At 38.7% G+C, this 13,723-nt stretch overlaps 1 protein-coding gene across 1 annotated transcript in view; it reads left to right on the top strand.

The window, feature by feature from the left end:
* The window catches only part of LOC140635502 (kinesin-like protein KIF28P), a 61,589-nt gene that overhangs the window by 20,228 nt on the left and 27,638 nt on the right, over positions 1 to 13,723 (top strand). The window contains exons 5-6 of the mRNA XM_072830251.1: positions 4,085 to 4,309; positions 11,949 to 12,103. Coding sequence (XP_072686352.1) covers positions 4,085 to 4,309; positions 11,949 to 12,103 — 380 coding nt within the window. The remainder of the gene's footprint in view (positions 1 to 4,084; positions 4,310 to 11,948; positions 12,104 to 13,723) is intronic.

Here is a 13,723-nt window from a genome sequence, read left to right on the forward strand (position 1 = left end):
TCTGGTGACCAGCAGAGTGTTCCTAGAGTTAAGAGTCTGTTTTCTTGATTTCTCTCTTTATTTTTGCTTTGCTCTTTTGTTTGTTTCTTAAGTTCAACATATGAGTGAAATCGTATGGTATTTGTCTTTCTCTGAATGGCTTATTTCGCTTGGCATAATACTTTCTAGCTCTATCCACACCATTGCAAATGGCAAGTAAATGCCATTTTATGACTGAGTAATATTCCATTGTGTATACATACTACATCCTCTTTACCCATTCATCAGTTGATGGAAACTTGCACTGCTTCCCTAATTTGGCTGTTGCAGATAATACTGCAATAAACATCAGGGTGCATGTATCCCTTTGAATTAGTGTTGTCATATTCTTTGGGTGAATATCCCATAGTGTGATTGCTGGGTCATAGGGTAGCTCTATTTTTAACTTTTGAGGAACCTCCCTACTGTTCTCCAGAGTGGCTGCACCAGTTTGCCTTCCCACCAACAGGTTCAGAGGGCTCCCCTTCCTCCACATCCTCATCAACACTTGTTATTTTTTGTGTTTTGGATGTTAGCCATTCTGACAGTTATGAGGCAGTATCTCATTGTGGTTTTGATTTGCATTTCTCTGATGATGAGTGAAGTTGAGCATCTTTCCATGTGTCTGTTGGCTATCTGCATATCTTCTTTGGAGAAATGTCTTTTCATGTCTTCTGTCCCTTTAAAAATTGGATTATTTGTTTTTGAGTTGTTGAGTTTTATAAGTTCTTTATATATTTTGGATACTAACCCTCCGATATGTCATTTGTAAATATCTTCTCCCATTCTGTAGGTTGCTTTTTAATTTTGTTTCCTTTGACATACAGAAGCTTTTTATTTTGATGAAGTCCCAGTCATTTATTTTTGCTTTTGTTTCCCTTGCCTCGGGAGACATATCTAGAAAGAAGTTGCTATGGCCTGTGTCAAAGAGGTTATTGCCTGTGTTCTCCTCTAGGATTTTGATGCCTTCCTTTATCACACTTATTTCTTTAATCCATCTTGAATTTATTTTTGAGTATCATGTAAGAAAGTGGTCCAGTTTCATTCTTCTGCATGCTGCTGTCCAATTTTCCCAACACTAATTGTTGAAGAGACTGTCTTTTTCCGACTGGATATTCTTTCCTGCTTTGTTGAAGATTAATTGACCATATAGTTGTGAGTTCCAAATGAGTTCTTATGCTAAGGTCACTGATTAAGTTTCTATTTCTTTCAAGTTGCTAAAGGTCAGAAGACAATATGGCTCCTTTATCTCATACCAATAACTTTACAAGGACAATTTAATTTCCTTTGTTACCAAGTTCTGGTGGACATCTCAGTGTGGTCCTCCTACTCATATCTGTTTATGATGATACTCTGTCTGAACTCTGTTTCTTCATCTCTAAAATAAGAACATCTGACATTCTAAGAAACTTTCCATTTCTCATATTCCTTGAGTCTCTGGTATTTTCTCAGTAAGTATTTCAACAGTCAACTGAAGTGTAGTTTATCAGGTATTTATAATGTTTTAGACATCATACCAGACTCTGAGAATGGGTTAATCCCAAGACTTAATTCCTACCATGGAGGAGTCTTGTGGGCACTACAACACCCTCTCCAGACAGTGATGTATTACATGTGTGGCATGAATGGTGAAGAGCAAGGGAGAGAAGGGAATCCATGACTACCTGGAATGTTGGGCCACATTGGTCAATGCTGGACTTAGACTGGACCTCAAGAAATATATATGAGTTTGGTGAGGCAGCAAGAGGGCTGGAGGCACACCTAGGGGCACTTTGGGCAGGATTCATTTTGACCAGTCCAAAAGTACAGGAAAGTGCATGGCATTTAAAGCAATAGTCAGTATGCTGTGTAGCCAGAGTTGTATACATGGCAGGGATGTCAGGAGATGAAGCTCAAGATAAGTTCTACCAAAAAGTAACAGACCTTTGTCCTGGAGGCAGTGGAGAATCAGTGGAGGGTTTTACAGGGAAATCAGATAATCAGATTGGGATTCTAGAAGAGTTCTCTAGCAGCAGAGTGAAGTTGGATTTGAGGGTGTACCAAATAGAGGCAGAGTTAGGGGATTCTCAGCAAAGCCCTAGTGAGTGAAGAAAGTCTTGTGACAGTCACAAATTTTGATCTCCAGGCACAACCTGGAGGGTCCTGGCACCAGGATCCAACCTTGTCTCTGGGCCCCCACACTTCTACTCTATCCCAATAAATCTACTTACCTTTTTTCTGATAAGCCATATCCAGTCCCATCTTCAGCCTTAGGTGCCCCCTCCCACACTCTCTACATTAGAGGAAAGGCTTCCTATTTATGTCAAAAGTTGTCTCTGTTTTGATGTCTCCTTATCTCTGGCACCGTCTGTCCACTGTCTTAGTTTGGCTTGACCGAGTTTCAATCTGTGATCTTGCCTTGGCTCTAGGATGTAAGGCCATAGAATACCAGAGCTGGGGGAAGTCTCAGAGATAATTGAATCCATCCCCTCCTATTATGAGCACTGGAAAAGTAAGAGATTTTCCAAAGCACTCCCAGGTTAGAGGCAGAACCAGGACTAAGAATCCAGGTTTTCAGGTTCCCAGTCTAGATATCTCTGCACCATATAACACCAACCGCCCCTCTGGGGTCTATGACTCTACAGAATCCCACAGTAGGATCTACTTGGCCTTATCAGAAGTAGCTTTTCTTGGGTGAGAGGCAACATGGGCTTTCACCCAAAGCCAAGGTCTAGGTGGGACATCTCACAAATCTCTGATAATGAGATCCAAAGAATCACCCATATTCTCTTGTTAGGTTTGACTATAGCAAATACTGTTTGGATTGAATCAGTTTCCCTTGGAAGTAGAGTTCAAAATGGTGGCATTTATGGGAGCATGATCTCATCTAGGCAGATCATGCCTTCTGCTTATATTAGGTACTTAGAATGTTACTATCTAATATTTATTTTTATTTTCATTTATCACTGTTTTCAGTAAAATAAGACTTCATTTATAATGAAGTTATAATTTGTTATAACTTGTTGAATTTGTTATAATTTGTTGAATTTGTTATAATTCAGAGAGGGGCTAGGATAATGTATTTTTATAATATCCACAAAGGAATTGGTAATCAAATAAAATGGTTAGCAAGATTCCTAGGCAAATGTTTATGTCAAGAAGAGAATAAGGGGGCAGCCCGGGTGGCTCGGCGGTTTAGTGCTGCCTTTGGCCTGGGGCGTGATCCTGGAGACCCGGGATCGAGTCCCATGTTGGGCTCCCTGCATGGAGCCTGCTTCTCCCTCTGCCTGTGTCTCTGTCTCTCTCTCTCTCCTCTCTGTGTATTCTCATGAATGAATAAATAAAGTATTTTTTTAAAAAAGAAGAGAATAAGGGTTTCAAGCACAAATGTTTTAGAAGCACCTTTTGAAAGCCAGACACCTATACATACCTATTCCAATATTTTATCATGCTGCAGAAGCAGCTCTGCAGCATCCTACATGCAACATACTAAACATTATTTGTTAGCCTAGCTCTGGTTACACTGTCCTGTCAAAAATCATTCACTGAGTGCCTCTTCTATGTCAGGAACTATGTCAGGATTCACTAGTAAAAAGCCCTGGTCCCACCCAAAGGGAGTTCACAGGCTGATTAGAGTGCTCCAGATACTAGAAAATACTAGAACTGAATTTTTTAAAATTATGCTTACATCACTAATTACAACAGGTTTCCCTCTTGTCATTCCCCTATTTCTTTTTTTAAAGATTTTATTTATTTATTTATTTATTTATTTGAGAAAAACAGAGAGAGCATGAGCAGGGAGAGGGGCAGAGGGAGAGGAAGAGGCAGACTTCCCGCTGAGCAGGGAACCCATCGTGGGGCTCCATCCCAGGACCCTGGGATCATGACCTGAGCCACCCAAGTGCCCTTCCCTCATTTATTACCTAAATTATGGGCTTGTCTAATACCTACAGATAATTAACATTTATTCATTCATCTAATAAGTTTTTATTGAGCATTTAACATATTCTAGGTAGAGATCTAACAGTGAAATAAAAAGAAATCCCTGCCTTTCTGAAGTTTACATTATTTATTCTTTTTTCCATAGATAAGAGACTTGCTATCTAGAACCAAGAAACCTGAGAGACTAAAAGTGAGAGAAGATCAACAGCTGGGCTTTTATGTGGACGGCCTGAAGTCAGTGCCCTGTGAGAACTATGCACAGATTGAAAGGCTGATGGAACAAGGGACAAAGATAAGGACTACAGCATCGACCAACATGAATGCCAGCAGCAGTCGGTCTCATATGGTCATTACCATTCAGTTCAAGCAGGTGAGACTCAAGGGAAGGCCACTGTCTCAGTTTCCCACCAAGCGTGGTCCATGGGAAGGGTTCCCAGTGGCATGATGAGTTGGTGAATACTATGGAATCCTTTCAGATTTGACCTACAGGTTAAGGTGGCTACTTCCAACCATGGGCTATGGAGTCAGAAACAGGAGAAAGTGAGGTACTTGCTCTTTTCCTACCTCCCCACATCCCTGCTCCACCCAGGCTCCCCAGGATGATGATGATCAGCTTTCAGATCCACGAGCCTAGAGAACCACCAGATACTGAACTACCTTTCTGATACTTGGAAGTAGCAAGATAAAGTCTTTGAAACTAGCTAATCCATATAACTCTCCATTAACTAGATTTTTTTCACAAAACTGAGCACATTTTTCTCCTCCATACTTCTTGGTAGATATCAGTAAACTAGTAAACTATAGATCATCACCAGTTTGATTCAGAAAAAGGTATTTACAAAGCCTGAGTAAATAGTACAGTTAACTATGATTTCACCATCGGGCAGCCCTGGTGGTGCAGCGATTTTGCGCCACCTGCAGCCGAGGGCGTGATCTGGAGACCCTGGATGGAGTCCCATGTTGAGCTCTCTGCATGGAGCCTGCTTGTGTCTCTGCCTCTCTTTCTCCCTGCATCTCTATGAATAAATAAATAAAATCTTAAAAAAAAACTATGATTTCACCATCTCTGTTCCCAAAGCCACAGCCCTAGTAATAGGTAAAATGGTAATAAATGAAGATTACCCTGCTCTAACCAGGAATAATGGGAAAACACTGAACTCTACCTGACTCTTTGTTTACCAGCTTTGGAACTTTGGGAAATAACTTATTCATCCTTAGTCTCAGCATCCTAGTCTGTAAAATAAGACAAATGGCAATCCTGCAAGAATGCCAGGAAGCTTAGAGAAGAACCTACATTTTAAAGAACTTTGGAGGATGACTGAGAAGATGGCAGAGAGGGCTCTGAGCTCACCTCCTTCCACCGACACACAGAGGCAACAATTACACATGATCCAACTCATTCTGGAGACTGAAAGAACAGCTCTTCCACAACTAAAGACAGAAAAGAGTAGGAGGGGCAGAGAGCTAGCTGGAAATCAAACCACAGGCACAGTGACCCTCAAAGCCTGAAGGATATCACAGGTACCAAGGTATTTCTTGAGTAAGGATATCAAGCTTTACATCAGGCACCCCCTGCCCTGGAGACTGTGCACCAGGAAGACAAGCCCTACCACGTCGGGCTTTGAAAATTAGTCGACTCAACTCTGGGAGAGATGAAGAGCTATAAGAAACTGAGAGTCCCTCAAAGGGTCAACATACTACATGCTCCTACATACACTATGAGACCCAGGAGAAAAGCAGTAGTTTAAAAAGTGCCTAGGTTATACATGAAGAAGATTTATTGACTAATTTTAGGGCATGTGCCAGAGGATCAGAGATCTATAGGAACTTTCTCAAGGAATAAGAGTGCTGGCAGGTGCTATTTTTCTTGATCTCCTTCAGCCTTACCAGTCAGTCCTTGCAGGAGCCAGTTCTGACACTTTACATCCATCTTTTTAACACTGTTTGCCCTGCCTTAGTGTTTCTCTGTGGATAAACCCACCCACCCCTAGAAGCACCCCTCCAAAGAGACTCCTGTCCCAAGGAGGAGAGGAGCCAGTCTTGACCACCAGCACACCTGTAGCAGCTACAGTCAGGTCTCTCAGCAAGCTGTTCTGGGAGCCAGCTCTACCCACCACTATACCTGCAATGGTCATAGCAGTTACACAGGAGGTGCACACAGCTCACACAACAGACATCCCTGAAGTGCCTGGTTGTGCTGACTGGGTGGGGGGGTTGTGTTGCTGGACCCACATAATGCCTTCTACACAAGGCCACTACTGTCAGGACCAGGAGACATAGTTAACCTACTTAGTACATAGAAACAAAGAGTCAGACAAAATGAGGAGACAAAAAAATACATTCCAAACAAAAAAATGAGACAAAACATCAGGAAAAGAACTAAATAAAATGGAGATTAGTAATCTGCTTGATAAAGAGTTCAAATGATAGGGTGCTCTGCAGACTAGAGAGAAGAGTGGATGAGCTCAGTGAGAATTCCAACAAAGAGAAATATAAAAAGAACCAATCATAGCTGAGTAGTTCAATAACTGAAATGAAAAATCAGACACTAGGAGGAATCAACAGCAGATTGGAGGACACAGAACAACAGATCAGCAATCTGGAAAACAGGGTGGTGGAAAGTACCCAGCTGAAGAGCAATTTAAAAAAACAAGAATTTTAAAATGAGCATAGGTTGTGAGACTTTTGGGTCAACATCCAACATAATAACATTTGCATTCTTTGGGTCCCAGAAAGAGAAGAGAGAGAGAAAGGCGTAAAAAACTTTTTTTGAAGAAATAATAGCTAAAAACTTCCCTAACCCTTGGGAAGAAAACAGACATCCAGGTCCAGGAATCACAGAGAGCCCCAAACAAAAAGAACTCAAGGAGGTCTACACCAAGACACTTAATAATTAAAATGTCAAAAATTAATAATAAGGGATCCCTGGGTGGCACAGTGGTTTGGCGCCTGCCTTTGGCCCAGGGCGCGATCCTGGCGACCCGGGATCGAATCCCACGTCGGGCTCCCTGCATGGAGCCTGCTTCTCCCTCTGCCTGTGTCTCTGCCTCTCTCTCTCTCTCTGTGTGTGACTATCATAAATAAATAAATAAAAATTTAAAAAAATTAATAATAAAAGGAACATCTAAAGGGCAGCGAAAGAAAAGCAAATAGGATTAGAAGAGACTACCAGAAAAGATTATACACCAACAAATTGGACAATCTAGAAGAAATAGATAAACTCCTAGAAACAATCTTCCAAGTCTGAATCAGGAAGAAATAGAAAATCTGATCAGAATAATTACTAGTAACAAAAGTGAATTCATAATCAAAGAACTCCCAACAAACAAAAGTACAGGACCAGATAGCTTCACAGATGAATTATACCAAACATTTATTTTATTTATTTTTTTAAAGATTTATTTATTTATTTTAGAGAGAGAGATTGAGATTGAGAGAGAGAGAGAGAGAGAGAGCTCATGTGTGAGAATGAACATGATTGGGAAGGGGGGAGAGGGAGAGAATCTCAAGCATACTGTCTACTGAGCATGGAGCCTGATATGGGGCTTCAACTCACAACTGTGAGATCATGACCTGAATGGAAATGGAGAATCAAACACTCAACCAACTGAGTCACGCAGGTGTCCCTCTACCAAACATTTAAAGAAGTGTTAATATCCTTTCAAACTATTCCAAAATATGGGAGAGGAAAGAAAACTTCCAAATTCACATTATGAGACTAGAAATATGCTGATGAAAAAAGAAAATTACAGATCAATATCCCTGATGAATATAGATGCAAAAATCTTCAAGAAACCAAATTCAGCAATACATTAAAAGTATCCTCCCCCATATATCAATTGGGATTTATTGCAGGGATGTAAAGAGGGGTCAATATTTGCAAATCAATCAAATGTGATGCACCACATTAACAAAATGAAGGATAAAAAGTCATATCATTATCCTAACAGATGCAGATAAAAGCATTTGACAAAACATGTGTTCACGGTGAAAACTCTCAACAAAGTAGATTTAAGGGGAACATCTCAATGTGTCTAAAAAAATCCACATGTGCCAAACTCACAGCCAGCATCATACTCGATAGTGAAAAACTAACAGCTTTTCTTCCAAGATGAGGAAAAAGGCAAGGATGTGCATTCTTGCCACTTTTATCCAACACAATACTGGAAGTCCTAACCAAAGCAATGAGGTGATCAGACATGGAAAAGGCATCCAAATAAGTGAAGAAGAAGTAAAAATTTCATTATTTGCAGTAAAATGATACTATACACAGAATACTCTAAAGACTACCAAAAAAAAAACTATTAGAACTAATAAATGAAATCAGTAAAGTTTCAGGATATAAAATTAATACACAATAATCTGTATATTTCTATTTCTATGCATTAATAATGAACTAGCAGAAAGAGAAATTAATTCCATTTACAATTCTTTTAGAAAGAATAAAATACACAGGAATAAATTTAACCAAGGTAGTAAAAGAAATATCCTCTGAAAACCATGACATTGATAAAAGAAACTGAAGAAGAAACAAATAAATGGAGAGACATTCCATGCTCGTAGGTTGGAAGAACAAATATTGTTAAAATGTCTATAGTACCCAAGGTGAGCCACAGATTCAATGCAACCCCCATCAAAATATCAATAGTACTTTTTTTTTGTAAAACAAATAATCCTAGAATTTGTATGGAACCACAAAAGACTCCAAATAGCCAAGGCAACCTTGAGAAAGAGGAATAAAACTGGAGGAATTGTAATCCCAGATTTCAAACTATACTACAAAGCTATAGTAAACAAGTATGGTACTGGCACAGAAACAGACATGTAGATGAATGGAACAGAATAGAGAGCCCAGAAGTAAACCCATGCTTTTATGGTCAATTAATCTACAACAAAGGAAATAATATACAATGGGAGAAAAGACAGTCTCTTCAATAAATGGTGTTGGGAAAGCTGGCCAGCTATGTGCAAAATAATGAAACTAGAACACTTTTTAACACCATACACAACAATAAATGCAAAATTGATTAAAGATCTAAAAGTGATAACCGAATCTATGTTTTAAAAAAAAGAAAACATAGGCAGTAAATACTCAGATAACAGTCTTAGCAATATTTTTCTGGATCTATCTCCTCAGACAAGGGAAGCAAAACCAAAAATAAATAGTTGGGACTACATCAAAATAAAAAGCTTTTGCACAGCAAAGGACCCCATCCACATAATGGAAAGGCAGCCTACAGAATGGGAGAAGATATTTGCAAATGACATATCCAGTAAGGGGTTAGTATCCAAGATACATAAAGAATTTATGAACATCAAAAAAAAAAAAAAGAAAAGGAAAAAGAATTTATGAACATCAAAAAAACAAAATAAAAAACAATTTGACTTAAAAATTGGACAAAGAATCTGAATGGACATTGTCCCAAAGAAGACATACAGACACATGAAAAGATGCCCAACATCACTCATCATCAGGGAAATGCAAATCAAAATCATAAGATACCACCTCCCACCTGTCAGAGTGGCTAAAATCCAAACACAAGAAATAACGAGTGTTGGCTAGGATGTAGAGAAAGGGAAATCCTTGTGCACTGTTGATGGGAATGAAAATTGGTGCAGCCACCATGGAAAACAGTGTGGAGGCTCTTCAAAAAATTAAAAATAGAAATACCATGATGATCCAGTAATTCCACTGCTGAATTACTTACTCAAATGATAGATAGAAAATGATAACACTAAATCAAAAAGATATATGCACCTCTATTTATTTACCATAGCCAAGATATAGAAACAACCTAAGTGGAGCACCTGAGTAGCTCAGTCCATTTAACATCTGCCTTTGGCTCAAGCTGTGATCCCAGGGTCCTGGGATCAAGTCCCACATCAGGCTCCCTGCTCTGTGGGGAGCCAGCTTCTCTTTCTGTCTCAGCCACCCCACCTCTCTCTCTCTCTCATAAATAAATAAAATCTAAAAAAGAAAGAAAGAAGAAAAAAGAAACAATCTAAGTGTCTAATAATACCATATGGTATATATACCCAATGAAATATTACTTAGCTTTAAAAAAGAATGAAATATTGCCTTTCAGTACAATATGGAAGGGCCTATAGGGTATTATGCTAAGTGAAATAAATCAGAGAAAGAAAAATACCACATTACTTCACTTGTATGTGGAATCTTAAAACATAAGACAAAGAACAAACTCACACAAATAGAAACAGACTCATAGATACAGAGAACTGGTGGTTGCCAGTAGGGAGAGTTTGGAAAGATGGGTGAAACAGGTGAAGGCAAGTAAGATGTACAAACCTTTAGTTAACAAAATAAGTCACAGGGATGAAAAGTACAGCATAGGGAATACAGTCAGTAATATTGTAATGACATTGTATGGTGACAGATGATAACTCCACTCATCATGGTGAGCATTTTGTAAATTATATAATTGCCAAATCACTATGTTGCACACCTGAAACTAATGTAATGTTTTATGTAAACTGCCCTTTGATTAAAAGTAAAAATATAAGGGCACCCAGGTGGCCCAGTTAGTTAAGCACCTGATTGTTGGTTTCAGCTCAGGACATGATTTCAGGGTCATGAGATTGAGCCCCATGTGCAGCTCCACACTCGTGGATAGTCTGCTTAAGATTCTCTCTCTCTCTCTCTCTCTCTCTCTCTCTCTCTCCCTCTTACCCTCCCTTTGCTTGTTCACTCTCTCTGCCCCCCAACCCTGCTTGTATATGCACGTGTGCTCTCCCATAAATAAATAAATAAATAAATAAATAAATAAATAAATAAATAAATAAATAAATGATTTAAGTAAAAAAATAAAGAATTTATTAACTTTAAGTACTACTCAGATGATTTTACAATGTTAGTAACACTCATAAAACTTGTATATGGTTTGCCTTGCTATTTTTATAACTTAATGTTTTAGAGGCAAGGGAAGAAATCCACTGGAAAAATGTGTGTAGAGATCTAGTGTCACACTGTGCTTCCTGCTATCAGTAATAATATTAATATCTGTTACTGTATGCCAACCATGGTTGGAACCATGACTTCTCTTATCTGTTACCCTCCTAACACTCCAATAATATGCTATGATCCCTGTTTTCCAACCGAAATAGTTGAAATTCTACAAAGAATTATGGTTATGTAACCAGTGAGGGGGTCTGTCACATTCTAAAATCCACATTCTTTTCCCTTCCCTGCATGACCACACTGTCCTGAACAGTTACTTATTTTGCAGATTTCCCAGTATTTTCTATTAAAATGTTTGATCACAGAAATACTAGAGAATTAATTGGTATCTAATATACCACTGGAAATAGCTTTGCAAAATTGAGAAGGAGCAACTAAGACATTTGGGCCTGGCAATGTATTATTGTGAAATGTCATTGTAAAGAAGATGGCCTTTTTTTATGTATATATAGAGAGAGGGAGAGAGAGAGAGAGAGAGAGAGAGAGAAAAGAGAGTGAGCAGGGGGAGGGAGGCAGTACAGAAGTAGAGAGAGAGAATCTTAAGCTGGCTCCATGCCTAGCACATAGTCTGACAAGGGACTTGATCTCACGATCCTGAGATCATGACCTGAACCAAAATCAAGAGTTGGACACTTGGGGCATCTGGGTGGTTCAGTCAGTTAAGTGCCTGCCTTTGGCTCAGGTTGTGATCCCAGGGTCCTGGTCCTAGGGTCCTGGGATTGAGCCCCACATCCGGCTCTGTGCTCAGCAGGGAGCCTGCTTCTCCCTCTCCCTCTGCCTGCCACTCTGCCTACTTGTGCTCTCTCTCTGTCAAATAAATAAATACTATCTTTTAAAAAAAGAAGAAGAGTCAGATACCTAACTGACTGAGCCACCCAGGCACCCCCAAGGTAGCCTTTTAATTTGTAAGTTTTATTATATATTTTTGAATGTAAAGTACAATTAGAAAAAATATTTTAAAGTGTGAACTGGATTAACTTTATAGGTAGCCTACTACCACTCTAATAACATGATTTATGGCACTTTTCTACAGGTTTTCCTAGACAGAGACCTCACCAAGCAATCCAGTATTAATTTAGTGGATTTAGCAGGAAGTGAAAGACAAAAATCTTCAGGATCTGAAGGAGATAGACTGAGGGAAGGATCACGAGTTAACTTAAGTTTAACCAATTTAGGAATTGTTATCAGGTAAATAATTGGTGCATGGGTATTTATTTCCACCATAAAAATAATTTCAGAAATACAAAATCAGATTGATCATAAACCCTTGGTTCAAGACCCACTGTCATCATTGGTTCATGCCTGGTCCTCCTATATGCTTTAAACTTACTAGTTTTTAATAAAACTAAAAACACTAGTAAAGTCACCACCCAACCCAAGAAACAGTTGGTATTTCTCTGCTATGCTTCCCTTGGAGGCAACCACCATCTTGAATTTTGCTTATTGTCCCTCTGTCCCTCACTTCCTTTCTTCTCTTACCCTTGCTTTATCACTTGTGAATATTATTAGTTAGTGGCATTCATTTTTGAAAATGTACAAAAAGGGTAAATATTATACTGTCTTTTGGATCTTGTTCTTTTTTAAGTGATCAAAGTATAAATTACGTGAAGTACACAAATCTTAAATGTTCAGCTCACTGAATTTTTATATGCATATATCTATGTAATTACTACCCAGTTCAAGATAACAAAACATTTCCAAAATCCAGAAAGCTCCCTCGTACCCTCCTCCTAGCTTTTATTCCCACCAAAAGAAATTGATCTTTGCCACTAATAATTGATTTTGCCTAACTATATTGATTTTCATCTAAATGTGACCATTTATAAAGAGGTCACTATCTTTTGCATTTGGCTTCATTCACTAAGGACTGTGTCTGTGAGACTAAACCGTGTTTCTTATGTAGTGTATTAGTTCTTTCTCATTGCTGTATAAAATTCCATTGTAGGAATTTACCACAATTCATTTATCCATTTATTTATTTATTTATTTATTTATTTATTTATTTATTTATTTATTTATGAGAGACACAGAGAGAGAGGCAGAGACACAAGCAGAGGGAGAAGCAGGCCCCATGCACAGACCCCGACGTGGGACTTGATCCCGAGTCCCCAGGATCACACCCTGGCGGGAAGGTGGTGCTAAACCGCTGAGCCACCCAGGCTGCCATTCTCTTATTGATGGATATTTCATTTGTATCCAGGTTTTGACTATTATGAATAGTGTTACTATGAACACTCTTGTATATATTGATTTTTAGGTGTCCTTTACATATTTTTTATTACTCTTTCTCAGGTATGTAGTAATATCTTCTCCCAAAAGGTAGCTTGTTTTTTCACTTTAAGGTGTTTACTGATGAGCAGAAATCATGATAATGATTTTTGTTTTGCATTTTTTATGGCTTGTTTAAGAAAAGTAGAATCCAAAAGCTGTCTCCTCACTGAGGGGGGCACTTGACAGGATGAGCACTGGGTGTTACGCTATATGTTGGCATACAGAACTCCAATTAAAAAATATATACAAAAAAAAAAAAAAAAGCTGTCTCCCTACATTTTGCTTAATTTCCTATCCATCCGGAGTTGACTTCGGTGTGTAGTGTAAGGTAGGCATCATTTTCCTTATTTTTTTTCCTTACAGATTACCACTTTTTCCAGTTAGACTTGTTGAATAGTGCCTCCGTTCCCCAGCGGATTTTCTATGCTACCTCTGTCATAGACCAAAATCCAGTATATTTTATTATTTAGCTTTTTAATCTGTTCAACTGGTCAAAGTCTAGTTAGTAATAAAGGCTTTATCCTCTTCCTGAATAAT

The sequence above is a fragment of the Canis lupus genome, chromosome 6 (genome assembly GCF_048164855.1).
Source record: "Canis lupus baileyi chromosome 6, mCanLup2.hap1, whole genome shotgun sequence".
Classification (NCBI taxonomy): Eukaryota; Metazoa; Chordata; class Mammalia; order Carnivora; family Canidae; genus Canis; species Canis lupus.